The sequence below is a fragment of the Orycteropus afer genome, unplaced genomic scaffold, assembly GCF_000298275.1.
Source record: "Orycteropus afer afer isolate SDZICR_OR568_19922 unplaced genomic scaffold, OryAfe1.0 scaffold00005, whole genome shotgun sequence".
NCBI lineage: Eukaryota > Metazoa > Chordata > Mammalia > Tubulidentata > Orycteropodidae > Orycteropus > Orycteropus afer.
In genome coordinates, this window is record NW_006921592.1 from 19450358 (window position 1) to 19476996 (window position 26639).

Genomic DNA, 26639 nt, shown 5'->3' on the forward strand with positions numbered 1-26639 from the left:
AAACACAGGTAGCACAGCCTTAAGCTTCTCACAGCAACATGCCACCACAGTACATATGACAAACCGACAGACAAGTTTGTCTCCCTTAGTTGTTCGAAACCTCTCTACCGTCCCCTTACCTGGATCCCTGCTGCTTGCTCACTCTCTCCTGGATGGCCTGGCTTTCCTTTCCTTTCCCTTCCACTTTTCCTGCCTCTTGGGGGTTGGGGCCTGGGTCCCTCCCCTTACCTGGATCTCTCCGATGCTTGCTCGCTCTCTCCTAGCCACCCTGGCTTTCTCTTCTCTTAACCACCAGTAAATTCCACTGGCTCTACCTTCAAAACAGCCAAAATTTGACTATCTCTTAACCATTTCCACTCCCACTTACTCAGTTCAAGATCCTATCATCTCTCACCTGAGTAACTACCTCCTAACAGTCTTCTGCTCCCACCCTTCACTGCCTAGACCAGTGGTTCTCACCTCAGAACTTGTCAGAAATGCAAATTCTTCCCCAACTCCAGAACTAGTAAATCTGTAACTCGGAGGGTGAGGCCTAAAAATTAGCAGGTTTCTGCCCTTCCCAGAAAGTTGTCCCTCTCCTCCAAATAATCAAGTCTATTCAAATGTCACTTATCAACAAGGCCTTCTCTGAGTACCTCTTACAAAATAAGAAAACCTCTTTTCTTGCATTAAATGCCTGTGGTGTAGTAAATTACCTGGTATGGCTTTTCTAGCCATAAGTCTTTGTAAACTCTGATGGAGTTTGCCATGAGCAACTAAATAGTCCTGATTTTTAAAATTACCCACCTGCACAGAGACCCAGAGGGGCAACATTTTCACATGGAGGTAATACAGGACAGACAGACAGGCTTAACTATGAGGGGCACAGGGGGAGCGTTACTAGATAGGGAGGGGAGGAGACTGGGTTAGGGTTGGGAATGGTAAATGGGGAGTGAACCTAAATATACAAGTAATGTTGAATGTAAAACAAACTCTTACAATACAAAAAAATAATATTAGTGGTCACTCTGCCAGGCTCAAAAAGGAGCCCTTCTAGAGGCAGAAGAAGTCTCTCTGACTGCTGGCTGAGAAGGACATGCTGCTGAGAGAAATGCACTCCTGAGAGACATGCACTCCTAAGAGAGACCAAGAGACACATGCTGCTGAGAAAGAGACACCAAGAGACACACACTGCTGGCAGAGGGACTGCTGGCTGAGAGACGGCGGGCTGAGAGAGACTGAGCGTGGTTCCTGAACTTGAATTGTAGCCTGGTGCTTCCCTAAAAAACCACACAATCTGTGAGTTCTGTATAGCCACTGCAGTGAATGATCAAACCCAGCAGAGAGGTGGTGGGTGTTGCAGGAAGAACAGTTGGTGTCAGGGTTGATGAAAGGGCTGGAGCTGGAGGGAGGTGGCATGTCTAGCCTCGCAGGGATAGGCCTTGGGCTACTGATATTGATTCTGTCTTCCTCTTCTGGGGTTAGAGGAGGTCAGAAGATGCAGCCTCCTTGCCTTTTTGGCAATGCTTCACACTGCTTTCTTGCTAAAGCACTTATCACTACTTGACAGACTATAAATACATTTTATTTTTGTCTGTCTCCCTAAATTCCACTATATAAGCCTCATATAAACTTTTATTTACGGCTAAACTTTCAGCACAGGTGGTGAATGGCACCAATGGTTAAGTACTTGACAATTACCCCAAAAGCTGGCAATTCTAACTCACCCAGAGTTGTCTCAGAAGACAGGTGTGGCAAGCTGCTTAAAAAAAACACAGCCTTCAAAACCTTATGGAGCAGTTCTACTCTGTGCACACACAGGATCGCCTGAGCTAACACTGACTCAATGACAACTAACAACATACTTTCAGCAACTAGGAAAGAACCTAGCACTCAAATCACTAAAAGGTCAATGCACTCAAGCTGAATCCAACTCAAACCTGCCCTATAGGACAGAGCAGAACTGCCCCACAGGGTTTCTAAAGCTCTAACTCTTTATGTAAGCAGACTGCCACATCTTTCTTTTGAGGAGTGCCCAGAAGGTTCCAACTACTGATTAGTTAGCATCCAAGAGCTTAACCACTGTACCAGGGCTCAATCACTGCGTACTAGTAAGTTTAGGAAGACTTCATAACTGAGCACAGAAAGAAAGGTGGGCTTTATATAAGCCAAAGATGATAAATGAAATTCTCGATAAAGAGAATACCATGTGAAACTAAGAAAGTGGAGATTTGCTAACTACAGCTCTCCCAGGATGTTCGCTTGCTATAACAATACCTTGAAAACAGGCTTCTTTGATGTAGGACTTTCCCTTGACTTTAAGATGCTCAATGTTAACTTTTAAAGAAAAGTATATAATATGCAGTATATCTCTCCCTTAACATTATATATGTACATACATATATACACATGGCTTGGCTTTACAGAAACAGAGGAAAGAAAAACTCATCACTAACCTATTCATTTTTATCCATCTTGCTGAATTTTGTCACGATTTGTCCACTTAATTTACAGTCTGTCATACTGTGGTGACATGCACATTGCTGCTTCTGGAAGCTTTGCCACTAGTATTTCAAATACCAGAAAGGTAGAAAGGTTTCAGAGGCACTTACAGACAAAGACAGACTGGAGAGAAAGACCTGGTGTTCTACTTCCGAAAATCAGCTGATAAAAATCTTATGGATCACAACAAAACACTGTCCAACTCACTGCTTTAGACACATCATCAGGATGGCTCATCTGCTAAAGGAGACCATCATATTTGGTGAAGAAGTGGGTCAGCAAGAGAAGGAAGATCCTCGGTGAGACAGACTGGCACAACAGCCACAATGATGGGACTCAAAACATGCTAGCGATCATGAGAATGCGGAGGATGCTGCAGGACCAGACGTTTTATTCTGCTGTACCGAAGGTCACCTCACCATGAGTCAGAGTCAACACTCACCAGCAGTATCACCCCACACACAACACCCCTTTGTTTACTATATTTAAAGTGAGTCTGAAACTCAGGACTCTGAACACAAAAGGTCCTTTATCTGATTGTTCAGTATTTGCTACCCTTTATTTAGAATATCACATATATTCCACTTGGGAAGTAAATTCCTGCAATGTTATTTTCAACACTCCAATCTTTCTTTATTTCCTGATAACTAACTCTAGATATGAGAGCAACTTTAGCCTATAGTCTTTTTTTTCCCCTTAAATGTCTCCTTTTACTGCTTTAAAAATGTTTAAGTATTCTAAACCCTCCTGACAGATATTCTAATCTGAGATAAACACATTAGAAACAACAACTAAACCACACTACTGCAGGAGCTGAAAAGTTCTTTAAGAGACCACCCAAGTCCAATATGCCTCTTAACTTTCACCAGCAATTTTTACAATAAGAAATCATGATGCCTAACTCAAAGTCAAATAACTAGTCACAGACAAGCAGAACTCAGATCATCTAACTTTGCAGTTAACCATCTTTTTAACACATCACATATCAAATCACCACAGTATATGAGCACATTTTAATAGAAAAGCTGTAACAAAGAATAATCTAAAGCATGGTAAAATCTGGGGTAAATTAACTCCAATCACCTCTAAAGGCCATGGTTGAAGACAGACATTGTTTTCTTTCTACAAAAGAGGCAAGACAAACCAAGTGTAAAAGCTAGAGATTTATTGTTATTTTGTGATTAATAAATCATCAAATTAGTTATGACACTATCCCACACTGTATACCACCATTCACTAGTACAAAAGTTTTTAAACCAGACTGAGGCATAAGGCAGAAAATAGCAAAGATGTGATCATCATCCTTAACTTTAGTCATGCCTCCATAATGACCTTTGTACATAATTTCCTCCTAAGGAAAAGTGTCAGAACAGTGCATGAACTGGTAGGTAACATGGCCTCACAACCTTTTTATAATAGCAAGCAATGTACAGAAGTAATGATATTTAAAACTTGTATATCCCTTGATTTTATTGATCTGAACTCATATCAACATTTCAACATCCTGTGACTGTACATGAGCAAATATGATGACCTAAGAGAATACTGAACACAGTCAGCCAAATATATTACTGACCCCAAAGTTACATTTCAATTGGTCCTAAAGGAATGTACCACCCCAATAGTTTGAGAGTAAGGTAAACAGAATTTCTTTGGAAAAGGAGGAAAAAAGGCTGTAGAACAGCCAGATGTTACTCAATGTTGTTAACACGGCTCTTTGTTTTTCATCCTGAATGATACTTCTTTACTACACTATATGCACATAAATCCTAACAGAATCTTGGTTGCTAGCATTATTTAGACTGGCCCAATCCAGGATAGAATCCCCCCCCAAAATATCCCTCTCTCAGAAGCTCTGAAAAGCACTATATTTAACTATTTCTTAGAACTACCAAAACACTTCAGAAACAAGTGGCTCACAAATCATTTTTAAACTCATGTACTGCCTGTGCGTGAAAAACTGATACACCCAGAAGATAGTTCTATTATTTATACGGTGGTTAAAAATAACTGAAACATCAATGACATTTTCAGTGAAAGCAGCATTTGAATTCCAAATTGGAATGCCTGCTAAACTATCTATGGGAGAAGTTAAAAAGTCCTAAGCAAATGCACTTTTGGGTATACTACAGTGTTCCTTCAGTCTGCACAAAGATTAAGGTAATTTACAGTCAATCTGTGAATGATGAGACAATGTTACATTATGTATTCTGTACAATTAAAGAGATAACCAGAATCAGCTTTTCTACTATATTTTCAACAAACCTGACTAACCAGCACTTTTGCAGAGAGATGTTTATCAAAGATGCTGTAAGATTCTATCCAAGTAGGTAATACTCAGCCTGAAGAGTATTTCCTTATCTTTTTTTTTTTTTTTTTGCTATAGGTGTTTTGCTCAGATAACCTATTGCAGTAAGTTTCCAGAAATGCAGTCCCAAATAGGAATACTATCCTGTATACAAACAAAAACAAAACAAACCCACAAAAAAAATGTCAATAATAAAAATCTTACAGCATTTTGTTCGCAAAAATACATGCCAAAGTCACAATAAGCAATAGCATACCACAAATTATAGAGCTCAAATGATTTGCTTCTTTTTAATGCTTTTATTCTACATAAATTACTACCATAGGCTAATGTTTAAAAAGCAAATAAACTGGGCAGATGCAGGACGAAATCTCTTCACCCAACTATAAAAGGTGATACCTGTCAGAATTTTTTTTAAAATTACAATAAATGCAGAAGTGTCTGATACATGCAATATCCTTAAATGAAAAAGCATTGATTCCCACTGGTCCAAAAAAAAAAAAACACAGAAAAACCCACACATCTGATTATACTCCACCTTAAAATGTATCATATTGGGTTTGTTTGTAACAACACAGAATCCCAAGAGTCAAAATGAAATAAAGCAGGTATTTTAAAGATTTAAGAGCCGTTATCAAAAATAAATTACATTTTTTTTCAAGTTACAGAAATGCTGCTATGAAGGCTGGGAGCCCAGTAACCTTTCAATAGCTGCATTGATATCGCCTCCTGTTGCTATTAGCGCTTGCAAGTTTGCTTCACGGTTCAAAAATCCCATTGCACTGAGTTGTTCCAGTTGTTGTTGAAATCTGACTTCTGGATTCTGCAGCTAATAAAGAAAAATAAAGTACAAAATTCTAAGGAAAACCATTCCATGTCATACCTGAATGAATTTTTTTCATGGCTTTTTTAATAATATATGCTGGTTTACTAAGCTTTGAAAGCACCTCTTTCATAAAATACATGTAATAAATTTAGAAGTCCATCAACATACCTTTTATTCTGAACTGTCTAGATTATAGCTAACAATCACATAATTGCTCAAAAACAAAAAAGATGTTAATAAACTTTGACCATTATTTTAGATATATCCAAAAGAGTTGTGAAATGCAACAAAACAAAGTACACTGGCATAGTTTGGAATCAGTTTATTAAATTTCATCAACTTGATGGCAGCTAACAACAACTGACCAATTAGGTAACTATAAAATCAGTGTCCTCGTAGGTAAAATGCTCAAGTTCTAATGGAGGTTAAGGATATGGATTCAGCTCCTACAGAGGCCAGTCAATTCTTTAGAGAAGAGTTTCACTTTTGGGCCCACAAACTATACTCCTAATCTTGACAATTCAGCTGTAACAAATCTATCTTTAGAAATGAGGTAAGACAAAAATATATATATGATTCATCAATCCTAGCCAACCTGATAATGGCTCAAATCATGCAGCAATTAATCTGACCACCACCCCATTTTTTCCTCATTAATTCCATAAGTATTTACTGAGAATCTACTATTACTACAGGCCAGATGATACGCTAGATGTCGAGACTATAAGTATATGTAAGACAGACCCATGTCTGTTTATTTAATTAAGACTTGAAACTAGAAAGCATTCTAGTAGACTTTAAAGTATTTCTGTCACACAAAAGTTTCGGAGCAACCTACTACAGTAGGTTTAAATTTGCTGAAAGTTGACTATCATACAGGCAATCATCTTTGTATAAATGGGAACACTGACACAAAGTCAAAATAAAAAAACCAGAATATAGTTCATCTGGTTTAATACTGGAAAAACATCCTAGAGGTACTTAGGATAATCAAGTTTCTATTCTTCCTTGACAAGCATTTATAAACATTACAAATAATGTTCTAAAGGGACTCCAAAATAGAATGCATTCTAAATAATGCTGAAAAATATAAGGCATTAAGTTGTAGCATTTCTTCCTTACAATTATAAAAATGCTTCCTTTAGTGCCTAATATAAGACCAAAGTTAACACAATTTTCATAATTCCATGTTTTAGAACCAACATCCCTATTAAGATTTTGGTTTCATTGTTACAAACTAAAACCCTACAGAGGACTGCTATTTTCACTTTTTTAAAATTTCTAACATTAAGGAATGTGAACAGAAAAGCACCATTACCTGAGGATTTACTCCAGCAAGAGCCTGCAACATTTGCTGAATAAACTGCTGGTGTCCAGGTTCAGTGGTTCCTACCGTGGGACTTGAGTTTTCACTAGGTGCAGAGCTAGAGCCATTGGTTCCAGAAGAGCCTCCAGTGCTTCCTAAGGCCCCCAGGCCAGGAGTAAACCTAAGGGAAGCATAAATAAATAATAAGCCTAACTCCCACAAAACAAGGATAGTTCCATTTTGACATAAATAATATTTACTATCTCAAAATAAATCTTTTTAGCTTTGAATATCCTCACTTAAAAAAATAATCTCAACAACCAAAAAGGCAGAATAATACTAAATCTGAAATTCTCAGGGACAGAGAGGACATTATGTACTTTCATAATATTCCCAAAATAAGCTTACCCTGGGATGAGGCCGGGAGCTTCCGTTGCTAATGTCTGTAAACCCTGCTGAATCTGTAACAAGGCCTGCATCGCTCTAGGGTTTGACATTGCCGACAGTGTATCAGGGTTCTGCATCTAAGGAAGAAAAAAACTAGAGCTGTAAGAGAACTATAATGTGTGAAGGTAATTTTAAATCTGTTCTTTGCTATGTTTCTGGAGAAAATCTTAAACCTTTTCTTGGGCATTGTTGATCCATAATTTCTTTCCCAAAATAAGCATATGTACCTTCTCTTTAACACAATCTAGTATACAGATCAGTACCTGAACTCCTCCCAAAACTATCATGAAAGCCATTGTTCATAATGGAAGACAGTCAGGAGCTACTCTAGCAACAAAAACTGTTCCCCATCTTCAACAGAAGATAAAGTACTATTTCTAACAGACAACACCCAAATATACAATTCATATAATTATGGTAATACGGTGAAAGCCACACAACTCTCCTAACCAAGTGGTATCGATCACGGATATATCAATTTTACCAGTGAGATACACTCAACAAAACGTTTCCAATTTGAGAATAGATGTATCCTAAGTTTAGTTTCACTATTTCTAAATATACACCACCTACCTGACCAAGAAAGATAGGTTACATCCTTACAATAGATCAAGGACACACTAACTAACCTTGTGTGATGGTCTACAGGCCTGAGAATCACTTGCATATTTTAAAGCTCTAGGACTACCAGTTTCAAAACCACCAAATCTGAACTTCCATTTTATCTTTTCACTATTGAAATAATCAAGTACTAGAGCAATCCCAAATACATTTTATAATACAACCTTCCTTACATGACAACACTGACAATTTTATTCCTGTTAATTCCAAGTTTCAGGAAACGAGATCTACCCCATAGAAAACAAGCATTATAATTAGGCTTAGAAGAAATTAAAACATTACAAGGAAACCAAACTTGAAAGACAGAATAGGGTAGCTCTTTCCTGTCACTTGAGATTAGTTTAACTAGAAAGCATAACATGGCACAATGAAGCACTTTGAAGGTTATTAAAGTGAAAGGAAATGGTTTATGGTATTAACGACGCATTCAAAATCCTAAGTCCTCAAAAGCAAAACCAAAATGATTCTCTCCTCAAAATTTATGTTTAAGAAACATAAGCAAAAAAGCAACAGTGAAATGGGCTCAGTTAAAATAAGCAGACTTCTCTGTGAATTGACAGCATTACCTGTCTCTACTCTTATGTTTTGCTACCAGCCAGAGAAGAACAAGGAACTTTTTTATCATTGAACTTTTTCAAGCACATCATTACCAAAGATAGCTAGCATCTTTTCTTACTCACTTGTTGGAGGAAAGTTGGGAGCTGTTGTCTCATTTGTTCTTGAAGCTGAGGATTTCCAGCAAATAGGGGATTATTCAGCATCATCTATGGGGCAAGTGTTCAAACAATTTTACTGGAAATATCTGAAACAAGTAATCTACCTTGTTTAATATTCTATCTTCCCCTAATGCCTCAGTTGGCATTTAAAAAAGGAGGAAGGTAGAACGTGAATAAAAAGAAGGGAAAATACTGTCCATGAGTGGGATCTTGGGGAAAAAAAAAAAAAAAGTGAGGCTTCTTCTCTCTCAGTGAGAATGATGATTATGATAATGGCATGCAATATCCTAGAAAATAAAAGCATTCATGTTCTTAGGCTTTTCTTTGAGCAAAAAGGAGTATGTGGCCTTTAAAGAAAAATGAAAGTAACAAAGTAATGAAGATACATTTTCCACTACACTGACAAAATAAACATTGCAGCAATATATGCAACTGTACATGGCTTGCTCAGAAACCTCAACACACAAATGGCAAGCAGAGAAAACACAGATCTTGGAACCACTACACCTACCTGCCTACAAGCTAGCTAGTATTAGGTCCAGAAAAGAACACCACAAGACAGCAACCAACTAGAGAAATGGAGTTGGTAGGCAGAAATCAGCCAGGACTAGCATCAACAGATCTCTGGGGAAAGGGTTAAAATGTTTTAAGACCTGAAAGATGTACACCAAGATTTTTACCTCACTACCACCAGAGATGAGAAAAGTGGCATATTTCTAACCTTCATATTAAATCTGTGAATTTAAAAAGTCAGGGCCAATATTAGCAACATGTTGGATACCTGAAAATAAGATTACAATGCACAATCAACCAGAAACTAGTAAATTCTTGACTTCAAAAAAGGTAAATTTTAGCATTCCCCCCCAGACAGAGTGAAAAGTCAACTAACAATGATTTACTGATATAGCCTTATTATCTGTCCAAAGTAGGGGGTGGGGGTTTGGTGGGAAGGAGGGTGTTAAGGAGGAGGGGCGTGTGGTCCTTGACCTCAAGTCATTAATCATATGTAAAAGTAATTCACCTTGTTGAGAAGTGGATTGTCTAAGTTCAGTGTAACTACTAAAGCAGGAAAAAATCAGACAATGTTTTATGGATATATAGTATTCATTTTAAAGTGGCCAATAAGTTCACAGTAAATAAAGGAATACCTCCTAGGGTCAACAAACCTGCTTCTTTAGTGGCTCCAAATACTTCTTTATTATGAGCACATTAATGAGGTTTTCACATTTATCTTTCAGGATCTGTCATTATGTAACTATAGTCTAGAAAAAAGTATCATATCTTAAACTTACTTATTCTTTGCTCCTAACTTACCTTTCACTGTTTATATAAGTTTTTTATTCTGGAGTTTTTTATACTGAAAATATCAACACGATACACAAACTATGTACTTTAATCTGCTGGTAACGGTTTTCATCTTTATCTACATAAAAATTTCTAAATCGTCAATAAAAGACGTTCATTCTAGCCTTCTTTATCAACATTTTGCTTTACAGTAAAAAAAAAAAAAGTATGTGAAAGTAAGTAACTTCATAAACATAAACTTACTGTTATTACTATATATGGCTGGAAATCAGCCTGTTAAAGACAATTTTAAAGTCAAGATATACATTCAAATACTAACTATTAATTAGCAAAATACACATTTTAAAACCTATAGGATCACTCTACATGTGTATGTATTTTAAACAAACGTGAGCATTTACTTTATTTCACTGTCAAAAATGGCCTGATTCATTGAAGCACTTAATGCTAATTAACTCAGTCTGGTAATTTTGTACAAACAATTTCTCATAAAAATCTATCTAAAATATGCAACACTGAAAGACTGTACAAAATTCCTAAAATCATGTTTAATTATTCCAATTCCACAGACTTTAAGAGAGAAGTTAATACTGAGGAGTATATCTCAAAGACATCTACTATGTATTTGAATTAATATGGCTCCAGAGTTCAGAAAATAAATTACTATTTAATACACGGAAGAAAAATGATTAATTTTAAATGCTTTTAAAATTTCAGAGATGGGAATAAACTATAGAGGAAAGTATTTCAAACTCCTAACACTCTAAAGGATCTACTTTTTGATAAACAGTAAATATAAATTACAGATAATCAAGGTATTATTCACATTCTTCATGGTTCTTCAAGTCTAGAGAACAATTCAATTACATGAGAATCTCTCAGGTCACTGAAATGTATAGTTGGAAACTTGCGGGGGGAAGGGCTCTCTCAGGATGGGAACAGCCATTAATATTATTTTTTAAATTCCCCAAATGATTGCAAATGTATAGCCAGGGCTGAAATCCACTGATTTACCTACATATGAACTCTCTGCAAACAAATCAGAAATCTACTTCCGTAGTGATACTGCCTCAGAAACCCAAGGAGGGGTCGCTATGAGTTGGGGCCGACTCGATGGCACATAACAACAACAACAACAACATACTAACTTCAGAGGGAAAAATCTTTAAAGAATGAGACTAATATTTCCATATATCACCCTCTACCCTTCCATAAATAATTTCAGGCTACATTTCCATTTCTTAAAACTGCCATTTTAAGCATGACTATATCTCAGAATCTGAGTGAGCTAATAAATAAAAGTTATCTGAAATGCATTGACACTGCTTTTAACGACTTTCAAAACTTTCTTTTCACTGAAGAATGTATCTTTTAAGGGGAGAGCAATCAAAAACTTTTGTACTTAACCCCTAACCCAATCTACAGTAGATAAAAAGTAAACCTGTAGTTCCTTCTAGCCAGTGAATGACAGGGATGATTATGTGTGAGCGCTAACTTATTAGAAAGAGACAAGCTAAAGTACTGGAGATGCACTTTATTTTTTCTAGCATATTAAGACAGTAGTACACATAACACAAGTGAGACAGTATCATAATTATTTGATCAGGTTACTTCAATTCATACTATGTAGTTCTTTTTAAAATAATTACAACTCACCTGTGCAGCAAGATCAGGGTTCTGGCTTAGTGACTGCATCATGCTTCTCATGTAAGGGGCAGACAACATATTCTGCATAAGTTGTGGGTTCTCAGTTATTTGTTGCAACAAACTCTGCATTCCTGGAGTGTTGAACATACTAGCTAAAAATGTGTTTTAAAAAACAAAGAAAGATATATTAAAGAAAAGGTATACGAACAAAAGTTAATGCTTTAAAATATATACTATACATAATTTTAGCAATAGATGAGTATGTGTTTATGTATATGTATACACACACACATATCACTGAACTAAGAAAGAATTTTGAAATTATGATCTCCAAAAGTGCATGCCTGTAAATACATATACAAACCCAAAACCAAACCACACTCACAGCTGTCAAGTGATATCCAACTCCTAGTGACCCCTCCTTGGGTTTCTAAGGCGGTATCTCTATAGAAGTAGACAGCTCAATCTTCCTTCTGAAGAGTGACTGGTAGGTCTGAACTGGTAGCAGTAAAATGCCTTAGGCACTATGCCACCAGACCCAGTAAAGGAAGACTTACCATTTTAAATATTCTAGTTACATTTACAGTATAATCACATCTTATACAAGGAATATGTTCTAAAATAAATTTAAGGCAAAAATTAGGTATGGTCAAAATTACTAAACAATAGCATAAAGTAAAAAAATCTGAGACAACTTTTCCTTTCAGCATTGCAAAAGATCTTTAATTAGAATTATATTCAGCACTCATGTTCACATTTGGGAAAGCCTTCTTACCCAAGGAACGATAGGTAAAGGCCTGTATCCCACGTTCACTACAAGTAATGGCACTCTGAGAGAAATGGCAGAAGCACGTAACATTTGTGAAGTTGTATAGCAAAGTATCTAAGAGCAGTGTCTGGAGCCAGATTTCCTGGGTTCAAGTCAAAGATAACTGTAATCTTGAGCAAGTTAACTAACTATATATACACTTCAGTTTCCTTATCTGTAAAATGGAAACAACAGTGCCCACTTCATAGAGTGGTTGTGACAAATCAGTTAATGTGTTTATTATTTTCATTCTCGTTTTCTAGTCTTTTTCTGCTGAGAGCTATGTGGAATTTATTATGTGATGACTCCACTGTAAACTTAGGCAAACTTTCTGTGAGAAATACTTATATCCAAATTTTCAACTGCTGTCTAGATAAACTCAAACATGTTCTCAAACGCATCATGTAAACTCAATCATGGAGCTTTCTCATATTAGATCTTTCTGAAGTACAGCAGAAATAAATGTCTGATTTATCTTTCTAGTTTATTACAATTCTGTTGTTTTAAGTTTATTATAAATCTGATAATTGTTTTATAATACTTAATGGTTTTCCTATTTTTTCAGATTGTAAGTTTCTATTACATTTTTCCACATCCCAGAGTCTAAGAACACTATGAAAACGGGTTGGCAAACTACAGCCTGCCTGGCCAATCTGGTACACTATGTGTTTTTGTACAGCCTACAAATGAAGACTGGTTGAGGAAAAAAGAAAACTGCTTTGTGATATATGAAAATTACATGAAATTCCATAGTTTCAAAACTGTCCTAAATAACATTCTACTGGAGCATAGCTGTGCTCACTCGTATATATACTGTCTATGGCTGCTTTTGTGCTGTGAAAGAAGGGTTGGGTAGTTACAACAGAGTATGTGTGGCTCTGACTGCTACCACTATTGATGATAAACCACAAATCTCAGACTTACTTATAACTCCAGAGTGTCAAGTGTCATTCATATTACTGTACCATTTATTTTGTTTCTTTTTATTACCAGTGCTTGTAATTCGGGAGATCTGGTAGCGTAGTGCCTAAGGCACTTGACTGCTAACCACAAGGCTGGCGGTTCAAACCCACCAGCCATTCTTCAGAAGGAGGATGGGGCAATCTACTTCCGTAATGATACTGCCTCGGAAACCCAAGGAGGGGTCAACTACAAGTCGGGTCCAACTCGACACCAGCGAGTTTGGTTTTGGTTTTTGGTTTGCTTATCATTCAGGTTGGAACAAGAAAAAAGTGAAGTGGACTATGAATCTCACATTTTTAAGACACAGTGGAATATATGGGTTATTGTATCAAATGAAATGGCAAGACAAATGTGCTTATTAGGTAAGACGCACCCCCCCTAAAAAAAATTCTAAACCAACTGACATCAAGTTGATTCTGACTCAAAAGTGACCCTACAGGACCAACACAGAACTGCCCCTTAGGGTTTTCAAGGCTGTAAATCTATTTGGAAGCAGATTGCCACAACTTTCTCCCACAGAGCAGATGGTGTGTTCAAGCTGCCAATTTTCCAGTTAGCAGTCAAGTGCTTAATCACCGTGCCACCAGGGCTCTTTCAGTGACACTACAGATGTACTAAAAGAACACAATCTATGTCAACAGTGCCAGACTAAGCACTCATTACAACGGTCTCTACTTACAAGAAAGCAATGATCAGAAAAAACAGAAAAGTGAAATATCACAGCCAAACTTCCTTATAAAAATGGTAAGGCTGCAACCAAAGTTAAGTTTCTACGTAGCTTATTGGTTTGCCAGACCAAAAAAACATGTACCATGATTACAACCACAACTGACTATAGCAGTCAAATAAAACATGCCACATAAAATAAACTTGTTTAAGATTAGCTTTTCAGGGAGAACAGCTGCTCCAAGAGTTAAGGACACTAGGCAAGACAGCAATACTCAATTAAAAAACAATGCAATTCTTTTGATTGTTTTCCCTTGGTTCTCAATGAGCAGACAAAAGTTACTGAAAGTGCTCACCTATTTATTTGAGGTTTCAATGTCAAGACTGGCTATTCAATGTTTTATGTAAAGCTGGTACTCTATGGAAAATATGTCAATCTATCATGTTATTGAACTAGTTGTTGTTGTTCTTATGTGCCGTCAAGTCAGACCCGACTCATAGCGACCCCTCCTTGGGTTTGAACCACCAGCCTTCTGGTTAGCAGTCAAGTGCCTGCCTTAGCCACTATGCTACCAGAGTTCCTATTGAACTAGTAGCAGTATCAATAGTGAGCATCAATCAGTTCCAGTCAGTTCTATAAATTTTTGTTAGAAACAGCTCTGACTAAAGCTCAATATTCTGCCTTGCCTAACCTTAGCAGATAGTTTTACTGTAATTTTTTGAGTTAAGGACCAAAACTGAATTTTTTTGAATGAGAAGAATCACTGAACCATCATTCTCAAACACAGAATAACTTTGGAAAACAGTTTTTGCTAGAGACTTGATAAGGTTTCTTAATGAAGTCAACCAAAAAGTATAAGGCAAAACATCATCTATATGTGAAACATGTTGTGATAAAGTCGACACATTTTGACAACAGGTAACAATGTTTGAATCACAAGCAATGTCAAGCTGCTTTACAGATTTCCCATGTTATCAAGTTAAAACAAGCAGCACTATTTCCATTCCTACATATATTTGGAACAGATACATTTTTTCCAGTTCAGACTATACTTCCACCAGTATTTTTTCATATCTGATGCAAATGCAAAGGAAATCTTCATATTTCAAAATTTATCTAATGGTACAATTGAGGAGCTACCCCCTAACCTTCAATTGGAAGTGATTAATCTGCAAGGTATGACATGCTATAAGTTAAACAAAAACCAAGAATTCCACAGAATTCTTAAAGTGCCTTCCAACTACTGAATATGCTCAGTTAAAAATACAAACTTATGGAGTACACAGCTATGAGAAAAGACATATTCAAGAGATAAGTAAAATCTCATTACACATCAGCATTAACAGATGAACATTTGCAACTGATTTCGATTACACGAAACAATGAATACCGATTAAGCAAAATGTTTCCCCAAAAAAGAACTCCATTTCTCTCATTAATAAATACATATGCCAAAAATATTGTCCTCAATCACTTTTAAATTACATCAATAAAAAATTTTGTGGAAATTTATTTTCTCTTATTTTTTATTTTGCCTCCTGGCCTATAAAGCCTAAACTATGTATTACCTAATCCTTTACAGGAAAAATTTGCTGACCCTTGCTCTATGATTTCTTCCCTTCTAGAACAAGTGTTTACTAAGCAAAAAAAGACACAAATTTCAAATTTATGTGTTTATGTGTGAATCTGTGTGTATACATGCATGTATCAAACCTCAAAAAGGTGAGCAACCATCATAATAAAAACCAGAAATCAACTGCTGTTGATTCTAATTCATGGTGACTCCATGTGTGTTAGAATAGAGCCGTGCTCCATTGTGTTTTGTAATAACTGATTTTTTTGGAAGTAGATCACTAGGCCTTTTCTCTGAGGTGCCAGTGGGTAGACTTTTTTTATTAGTCACAGCTGTTAGATAATCATACTATAGTAGAGGAAAAAAAGCAATACTAATTAGGAAATCTTTGCTGTTTGCTCTATAACCTTTAAAATGGGAAGAAGCATCTCTGTCTCTCAAGATTGTAAGTAAGAATCAAATAAGCAATTAAGTAGAATACGGAACAGAACCATTTTTCTTCATTAGAAATGGTTTTTATAAACCCTATACTATATACCAATAAACTTCATGATACCCATTGTATCTACAAAAGAAAATACACTGCTCTGTCCATCAATCACTCTCCCCATACTGAATTCTTCTCTCTGCAATTAATTTTAAAAATTCCTCATCTGTCATCTCATCTTTTCACTTCCTTGGCTAAGACAAAGGCACCTTTTAAAACATATTCAGGCCTTCTCACCTTAGGAAGTGCCCTAGTGCCCTCAAATTATCATTTTTCTGTATTTATATGCTAAAAATTAGGACAAAAATAATCACTCTGAAGATGGGGCAATCTACTTCCATAGTGATACTGCCTCGGAAACCCAAGGGGTAGCTATGAGTCAGGTCCCACCCAATGGCAAACAACAACAACTTATCTTCAACCTATTTCACAGATAAAACACCAGCATATAAATATCTGAATAGCTGGAAAAAGGACACCCATTTAGTCAGTCTTAATCTACAGAAAACAAAAATACCTTTTACTCATCAAAATCTCCAAAAACAAACATGGATGATTCTGATCCAAGTGATCTGATACTAGAATGTGATTTTTAACACACTTGGCAAGTACAGCTAGTCTGGCTTCGTGTCACAATTGGTGTTTGAGAACCCACTGATCTAGAATTCAAAACCCAACTAAAGCCAGGAAAGGTATACTTTAATAACTACAGAGCTGACCGTGTTTCCTCTGAACCTCAGTTTCTGTACTGTTGCAGTGAGATCACTACCCCATCTCCCTCATAACATAAAAATACAAAACTGCCTCTGAAAATCTTCAGTGACTTCATTAATAACAAAGAAAAAGTGAGTTATTAAGAGCATACCTCCTACTCCAGGCCCCAAATTGGGTGCAGCAGTACTCTGCCCAGCAGTGCCACTGGTAGAATTACCACCTGTGCTACCCACAGTGCTGGTGTTGCCACTGGAAGCTGATGAACTCTGGGAAGCCTGTGGAGCCCACGGATTAGGTAACGGTTCTCTGTTTTCTGTACGGGAAGGCTGACTACCTTCACCTGAGGATGTATTGCTCACTAAGGAAGCAAATGGATTACCACCAAACTGTAAAGAAAGATATAAAAATCACGAAGAATAACAGATAAGAAACTTGTTCCCCCATGGGAAACATTCCCATATGAAAGTGGCCATGTCATGGAAAAGGTATCCACAGGGAGGAAGTGGGAAAAGAGCTGTTACACAGTGGAGATTGCAATCAATGTCACACACACACACACACACACACATACAGGACTGAACTGCAGTATGGAAAATGAATTTGCTTTGTAAACTTTCACTCAAATCACAATTAAAAAAAAAAAAAAAAATGTGGTCCTATTATAAATTTTGTCCTCCAGAAACGTATGTTGAATGTTAACCTCTAAACCTGTGAATGTAATCCTATGTGGAAATAAGATTTTTTTTGTTATGCAAAAAGGAGCACTGGTGGCAGTGTGGCTAAAGCATTAGACTGCTAAGCAAAAGGTTGGCAGTTCGAACCCACAAGCCCCCTTCCATGGGAGACAGATGAGGCACACTCTGCTTCCATAAAGGTTTACTGTGTTAGAAACCCTATGGGGCAGTTATCCTATGCCCTATGGGGTTGCTAGGTTGACGGGAAGTGAGTTTGGTTTGGTACTATTATTAGAGATTCTTTTAAATGCTATGAGTCAGAGTAGACTGAATAGTAGTGGGTCCTTACATAAATGAGGCTGTATCAGTGTAGAGTGTGTCCTGAACCAAATAATTTCTTTTCCCCGCCCCCTTTTGATTGACTGACTGACTGACTTATTTATTTACGTATTTATGTATGTATGTATGTATGTATGTATGTATATATGTGATTTGGGTGGAAATTTACAGAGCAAATTCACTTTCCATACAGCAGTTCACATACACTTGGTCTCATGACACTGACCACAATTTACCACAATGCAACAGTTCTCCTCCCACTTCCTCCCGATAATTACCTCTTTTCTGTGTCCATCCCTCCATGCCCTCCTGCCTCCTGAGCTGTCTCCCAGTGCATAAGCAGCTGTTCTTTCTCCCATGCTTGTTCTCTCCAAGGAGTGCATCTACCTCAGGTAAATGTTCAACTCATATGCCTGTCTTTTGCTTGGCTAGACGCCACAGGTGTGGGTTCGATTCCAGACCTGATGGGCAGTTAGGGGCCATAGTCTTGGTGGTTCCACCAGGCTCTATCGGACCAGCAAACCTGCCCCCCCCCCTTTCCAAATCATTTCTGAATGCTATAAAGAAGAACATTTAGACAAACAGGCACACAAGCACAAAGGAGGACTGGGGAGCAACAGGGGACACGATGGGACATGGCAGATGCCACAGAAATAGCCCCAGTGTGGCAGATGTTACATAAATATTGCCAATAAACTGTGAAACACCAGGGCTACAGAAACTTGAGAGAAGGAACCTTCCCCAGAGCCAACCAAGAGAAAAACTTTCCCTAGAACCAATGTCCTGAATTAAGAATTCTAGTCTCTTAAACTATGAAATTCCTGCTCTTTAAAGCCACCCACTCATGTTATTTGTTACAGCAGCACTAGGAAACTAAAATACAATCTGTGTTATCATAGGAGCTACTCCTTGCACTCTGACCCTTGGAGCAATGACTCACCTGCTCTTGCGCAGCACTAAGCATTGGTTCTTGGATATCAGTGTACATACGCCGTAAAGCATTGTATCCCCCTGGGATGCTTTCTAGGTTGCTCAAGGCTCGGTCCTGGTTTCTCATCATTTCCTGCATCATTGCTGGATTCCTGGCAAGTTCCAGCGTCTGAGAAGATTTCAGTAAAAAAAAAAAGCCACTGAAATATGCTTAAATTACCTTTAGAGATTAATTATCACAAGTAATATTGTAATTTGTCTAATGCCATGAATTTGTATTCAATATTTAAGTCAGAAAAATATTTTATATAATTCCTGTAGGATTTTACTTCAAAAATCAAGCACTATCAAAGAAAGCCCATCTCCTAAATTAAATTCATTTTTGTTTCTTAAATCTGCAAATTAAACATCTTAAGAGATGCAGTAGAAAATGCAGTATTCAAACAATAATCCAGATTAGAACTTTGTTGACTTTCCTAAACAAAAGCTGGAATTTCTTTTTAGCCTAGCCATAAGGTAAGCTCTTCAACCACAGGAAATCAAATAGAAATTATTGTATCATTTCTCAGCTAAATGAATTAAAAGAACTTTCCACATACTTGTCTCATTATATCTGGATTATTCAGCATGTGACTAATTTCTGGATTTCTTTGTATCAACTGCTGCATTTGTGGGTTGGCCATAATTAACTGCCTCATCAGGTCAGGATTTGACAACATGCTCTGGACAAATGGATTTTCCATGATCTGGACCATCATTTCAGGGTTGGACATAAGCTGCCGCTGCATCTGGCTCTGTAGTTCAGAGAAGTTGGATGTATTCAAACCCAAGCTACTCAGACCTGCAAGCCCTCCAAGACCACCTAAAAAGATAAGGGGAGAAAAAACACATACCTGGAAGTCAGAAATTATATTATTAACATGACTGTTATTAAAATATGAAGATATAAAAACTTTAATTAAATCCATATTCCATTACAGGAAATCATTTTAAAATAAAAAAGAATTCTTATTCCTTTCATAAATACATATTTAATTCCTATAATTAAAATTAGCCAAAAGTTTATTCACGCTGATACTGAAGTTCACATAATGAAACCAACTAAATGTAGTTTCACATGCCACCTAAAGAATAAAAAATACACACTTGGACACCATTTCTACTATCTTTCTACAAGACTAAGTTTAAGCAAATAGATGTCACCTGTCATAGCTGTTGCCATCAGAAAAAAATAAAATTTTCTTTGGCAGTACTGAATCATGGAGAGACTTAATAATTGATTCCAAGAAGGATGATTAAGTCCTTATTGCAAAATGTTACTTTGTAAAATTATATGTAATCAATCAAATGCATTCATTCCTCATTTACTGAACACTTTCTGTGTGTATCAGGAACTTTCCTCCATGTTGTAAGTAAGATGACAAAGTTCTTACTATCACAACTCAATCTAGGGGGGAAAATGCCTACATGGATATGAATCACTACTTTCATAAAGATATTCACAGGGTATTGACAGTACACCTTCTCTCCACTTATCAACAAGGTTAAGTTCCAAAGCCCAGGTTGTTATGTGAAACAGTTGCTATGCAAAAATGGAGGATCACCCTATCAAATCACAAATGGAGGATGATTACATCATTATAAAATTCAAATTATATCCACTATATAACTGCCAAACCACTGAAAATCAGAGCCTAGCCAAGCTGACACATAACTTCAACGATCACAGTCAGCATTACTCTCACCTCACATGTTGGTGTTCCTTACTGCCAGAGGTAGAAGATTTTTACTACTGTTGTAAATGCAAAATGTCAGATATTGAGATTGAAAATAAATGAATGGTAGGCACATGGTGCCTAAGTGGGATGGCTGCTTTCCCAAGAAGAAATGATCATTAATAAGTTTAGAGAATGATTAAGTTGATGAAAAGTAGATGAGAGGGAGATTTAAAACCAGGCACAATGAATATCATTAAAAAAAAAAGAGATAAATGTATTGAAGCACTCACTAACCAGTAAAAATAATACAGCATGAAAAAAAGCTTTGTAGGAAGTAACCAAACTTCATTATAATAAGGAACTAAGTTTGGGTGTTATCTATTACCACAGGAAAGCCTATCCTTTGAATACTGACTATAGAGTGACAGAAGAATGAACAAATCTGTCTTGGAAGTAGCATAGCCAGAACATTCCTTAGAAGTGAGGATGCTATGACATGGTCCTACATACTTGTAACTGACATGTTATCAGGAGGGATCAGTCCCTGGAGAAGGACATAATGTTTGGTACAGGAGATTATCAGAGAAAAAGAGAAGACTCTCAAACAAGATGGACTGACACAGTGAGTACAACAACAGGTCAAACACAGTGATGATTCTGAGAACAGCACAGAGCTGGGTAGTATTTCATTCTGTGGTATGCAGGATTGCTATGAAGCAGAACAGACTCAACAGCACCTAATAACAATATAAAAATAACTAAAAGCACTTACCTAAACCAAAAGGGTTGCTGGTGGCAGAACCAGATGTGGAGTTACTATTAGAAGCTGATGATGTGGTAACATTGCTTCCAGTGGTATTTGTTTGTTGAGCTGAATGATCCTGAGGCCTATGGAAAATTAAATCACAGTATAAACAGTGGAGATAATTATTTTTTTTTAAAAAAAACTTGTAATCCTGAGACCCAAAAATAAAGTAAAGCTTTGTAGGAAGAAATCAAACTTCATTGTAATAAGCCGCTAAATCCAACTCAAATTATCATAAAAACTCAGCTACCTAAACATAAGGAACACAAATATAAAAAAGCATAGTTAAACCTTACAAAATCAAAAATATACTATAATTATCCTACTCTTTAACTATAATGTATGTATATATTGCATTAAGGAGCTCTGGTGGCACAATGCCTAAGGTACTTGACTGCTAACCAGAAGGTTGGAGGTTCAAACCAACCAGCCATTCCACCAAAGGAAGATGGAGCAATCTATTTCTGTAAATATTTACCACCTTGGAAACCAAGTGGACAGGTCACTGTGAGTCACAATCACCTCAATGGCAGTGGTATTATATTACGTTACTGTCAATCATATTGATTATGTACGAGAGGGAAATAGGTGACCACAGGAAAGAGAATCAACAGTTTACATTCACAAAGTCTGACTACATAAACTTCTTTTTATCTAAACTTTTGGAGTGAGGAACAGTATTATTCAGACCTTTGAAACTGTTAACAATAAAAAATAAAAACAGAGAGCCCTCACCAAAAGGCAGTTCAGGAATCAATACAAGAAGTAACTGATTATTACTTAATATTATCTTAAGTTAAAAAAAAAAAAGATTTTTTTAGAAAACCCTTTCACATCTGGTATCTGCCTACTCAAAGTCTGAATCTCACTTATTGATTCTAAGAGACATTTTTCCATTCAAGATCTCTTGAAATCAAATCTGTCTACAACTGCTGACAGGCATCAAGTGTGATGTCTGCACACATGTAATCTTAGCTGTGTGACTTCAAATGAGTAACTGAGTGCACTGTTATACCATAAATGTTGAGTTTAATTACCACATAAAGTATCTTCAGAAAGATTATACCATTACAGGCACTAAACAGAAGCAAGAACAGAGGAATAAATTTAACATCAGTTTAGCAAAATTTGTTCTTAGGGGAAAACTAGCATCAAATCTTGCACAATGGGCATCAATAGCTTACAAGAAAATTCTGTGGAAAGCAATATAGCACTCTTAAGAAGCACTGTACCACAGATACTTCTGATAATACAGATACTGTATGAAAAAATATGGATGATGATAACCAAGTAAAAATTCTGATGACTAAGTCAAAAATAGATTCTAAATGTGAAATGGTTTTAGGAAGGCTTTAACCAATTTACTTCTCTTTTATGTATGCACAAGAGTGGTATGATTTTTTGGGAAAAAAAAAAAAAAAAGTTCACATTCAAAAAAGTATAAAAGAACTCTTTGACTCAGAAAAGATAATCCTGGAGCCCACAGCTTTGAAAGGAAGTATATAGAAGTGGATTAGGCACCTACTAGTGGGAAAACCTGAACAATAACAGGACCTAAGAATAGGCTCCGTCTGCCAAGGACAGCAGGGACATATGGAAGGCTGACAACAGGAAAGGAGACAGGTGGTGAGTGTATAAGTGCTGACAACTAGTGAATAGAGGAACATAGCACAGCACACTGCTTACGTAGATAACATACAAAGAAAACAAAACAACAGAGCATCACAGTCCAGAGAGAAGCAAGATAAAGCAGGAGAAGCAAGGTACCAGGATACAGACCCAAAACACATCCCTGAAGAAGATGCAGCATTGGAACTCCCTCATAAGGAATTCAAAAGAATTATATTTAGGTATCTTCAACAAATTGAGAGACAGATCAAGGAAAACACTAACTAAATTGAGGAAAACACAGAGAAACCCTAGAACAATTTCAAAAGACAATACAAGAACAAAATGACAAAATAATGGAAAATTAGAAATGATACAAAATCTACACACAGAAATCCAGAAGATTAATACTAAATTTTCAGAAACAGGTAACACACTAAACAGACAAAGGAGAAGAATTTAATCAATGAAAGACAGAATTACTGAGATTGAAGGCAAATACCTCGATACTGCTTTGGAAATGGATCACTCAGAAAAAAGATCAAAACAAAAATGAAGAAAGCCTAAGGTTTATGTGGGATACCATCAAAAGGAATAAGCTACGTGTAATCTGAATCCCATAACAGGAAGAGACAAACAAAACCACAGAGAAAAGTGTCGAAGATTTGCTGGAAAAGAATTTTCCTGGTATGATGAATAATGAGAATATATCCATTCAAGAAGTCCAATGAACCCCAAACAGGACAGACCCTCCCCCAAAAAATCACCAAGACATATCATCATCCTGGTTACATAGATAACACACAAAGAAACTCACCGAAACCAAAGAAAAAGAGGGAATCCTGAAAGCAGCATGGAAAAAAACCAAAAGTTACCTACAAGGGCAACCAGTAAGACTAAGCTCAGATTTCTAGTAGAAACCATGCAGGTGAGAAAACTCTGAGAGAAAAATTTCCAACCAAGAATTATATACCCGGCAAAACTGTCCCTGAAATATGATGGTAAAATTAGAACATTTCTAGATAAGCAGAAATCGGGGGAATTTGTTAAAACCAGACCAACCATGCCAAAGGGAGTCCTTTGGACAAAGAACCAACAACAGCCAACAATAATTGATCATTAACATACATACATATGGGAGCTCTGGTAGTGCCTAAGGTACTTGACTGCTAACCAGAAGGCTGGCGGTTCAAACCTACCAGCCACTCCTTGGAAGGAAGATGGGACAATCTACTTCCGTAGTGATACTGCCTCAGAAACCCAAGGAAGGGTCGCTATGAGTCAGGTCTGACTTGATGGCACATAACAACAACATACATGGTGACATAATCCAGAAACTAACCCAGCTATGGAAGTAGCTCCAAAGTAAGTAAGCTTACAAGATTGTAAACAGGGAACCAGAGACATTAATTGACAAATGAGGACAACTACAAACCAAAAGGAGGGAAAAAATAGTGTAGTTACAAAATTTCTAAATGGCAGGGAAGTCAAGACAACTACAAGATAGAATGGACTGTACTAAACTTGGAAAGAAAATTAAAAATCACAGGGAAACCTCAAAGAAAAATGATAAACCTTCACATCAAAATAAAAAAGAAGACCAGCACAAATATTTAGCAAATACTAAAACAACAGCAATGAAGAAAGTGGTAATACAATTCATAAAGAAAACGAGCTCAGTGCAGAAATCAACACCACAAAAAAGCACATAACAAAATGACAGCAACAAATTCATACCTGTCGATAATTACGTATCTGGCAAGGAGCTTAACTCTAAAATTTATAGAAAACTCCAACATGTCAACAACAAAAAGATTAACAATCCAGTCAAAAAATGGGCAGAAGACATGAATAGACACTTCACCAAAGAGGATGTTCAGGCAACCAGCAAATACATGAAGAACTGCTCACCATCATTACCCATGAGAGAGATGCAAATCAAAACAACAATGAGATACCATCTCACCCCAGCACTAATGGCAAAATTCAACAAGATAGAAAATAACAAATGCTGGCGAGGATATGGAGAGATTGGGACTCTCATACACGTTGGTGAGACTGTCAAATTACACAACCATGTGGAAAACAGTATGGCAAATTCCTTAAAAAGCTGGAATTAGAAATACCATTTGACCCAGCAATTCCATTACTAGATATATATTCTAAAGAAGTGAGAGCCAGGACAACAGATACATGCATACTCATGCTCACTGCAGCACTATTTACAACAGCAAAAAGATGGAAACAAACTATGTGCCCATCAATGGAAGAATGGATAACCAGACGATGGTACATACATACACACAATGGGATACTATGCAACACTAAAGAATAACATAGAATCTGCAAAACACTGCATAACACGGATGAACTTGGAGGACATTATAATGAGTGAAATAAGTCAGTAAGTCAATCACAGAAGGACAAATACAGTATTAGTTCATTATTGTAAAAAGTCAAGGAAAGGTTTATGTATGGAAAGAAACTTTCTTTGTTGGTTACCAAGGGTGGGAGGGGAAAGAACATTCCAAAAAAAAAACCACTGACCCATGTCACTTCAGTTTTGTGTATTTCACTGTACATAAATTATATTTCAATATAATGCATTTTTTAAAAACAGGAAAAAAAAATAATCAGTGATAGGAAAACATGTCAGTTTAACTAGCAATATTCTTTCTTAGTGATACACAAAATAAAGGTGCCTCTTAAAAACTGGTGGTACCTTAGATTTAATAAAATATGGTTACTGACATGCAGTTTGCCAAGGAGATACGTTTCTTATTGTCTAAAACTTTCCACCAAAAAAAAAGCATGGCTAAAAATACATTAATATCCTTATGCTGTTAACTGAAATAATTTTGATATAATAACTAAATGTTAATGAACTTTCTAAAATATTACACGACTGTCTGACAAGCATTAAGCATTAACCTTATTGAATCACTGTTTTTTTTAAACTATTTGTTATCAAGAACAAAGAAATGACTTTTAATTTATTTAAATAGTAATGACAGAGAAAAGTAGTCATTTAATTAAAGTCAAGGTTTGTTATTTTTAAAGGGGAAACTAACATTTCTTCGTGGTTTAAAGTTATATCTTTTAAAAACATACCTGTTTTGTGTTTTGATGACAAGATGAACCGTAAGTCCATCATGAATTCCATGCTGACTCAAAGTATCTTGATCTTTTAAAATTTTTCCCGCAAATATCAATACAAGTTGGTCAGTATGTGATTTGAAATGTTTAGAGATTTCTTCCTTGAACTAAAGAAAATAAAAATAAATTTGTATTACAAGTGTTTTCATGGCACCATCCACTCTAGTTCCTAGAAGTATCTTAAGAGTTTCCCACACTACAGACATTATAATTTAAACAATATAAAGATACTTGTTCCCTGTGTCCAGTATATGTTAGCGGGTAATGAATATTATCATTTCATTATCTCTAACGCAAAGGTGTTATTATAGATGCAAATATCCCATATTCAGCCTTCTGCCAAGGCTTAAAAGTTCATTTCTTCACAATATCCTTATTAGTTCAATGATGGCAAACTTAGTTCAAGCTACAACTAGTTTTTACCAATACAATAATCTGTTCCTCAGACTTACATCCCAAGTCCTGCTTTTTTTTTTTTTTTTTTTTTTCCCTGTTCCTTTTGGGGAAGTTTATTTTTTATTTATTTATTTTTTTGGTTAC

General features: G+C 36.4%; 1 protein-coding gene across 1 annotated transcript in view; it reads right to left on the reverse strand.

The window, feature by feature from the left end:
- Positions 1–5465: 5465 nt before the first annotated feature.
- UBQLN1 (ubiquilin 1) overlaps positions 5466–26639 on the reverse strand; it is a 65997-nt gene continuing 44823 nt past the window's right edge. The window contains exons 2-11 of the mRNA XM_007938878.2: positions 26055–26206; positions 21303–21418; positions 19412–19674; positions 18823–18981; positions 17021–17255; positions 11667–11809; positions 8670–8753; positions 7330–7445; positions 6934–7102; positions 5466–5618 (exon numbers count right to left, since the gene is read on the reverse strand). Of these exons, the coding sequence (XP_007937069.1) occupies positions 5466–5618; positions 6934–7102; positions 7330–7445; positions 8670–8753; positions 11667–11809; positions 17021–17255; positions 18823–18981; positions 19412–19674; positions 21303–21418; positions 26055–26206 (1590 nt within the window). The remainder of the gene's footprint in view (positions 5619–6933; positions 7103–7329; positions 7446–8669; positions 8754–11666; positions 11810–17020; positions 17256–18822; positions 18982–19411; positions 19675–21302; positions 21419–26054; positions 26207–26639) is intronic.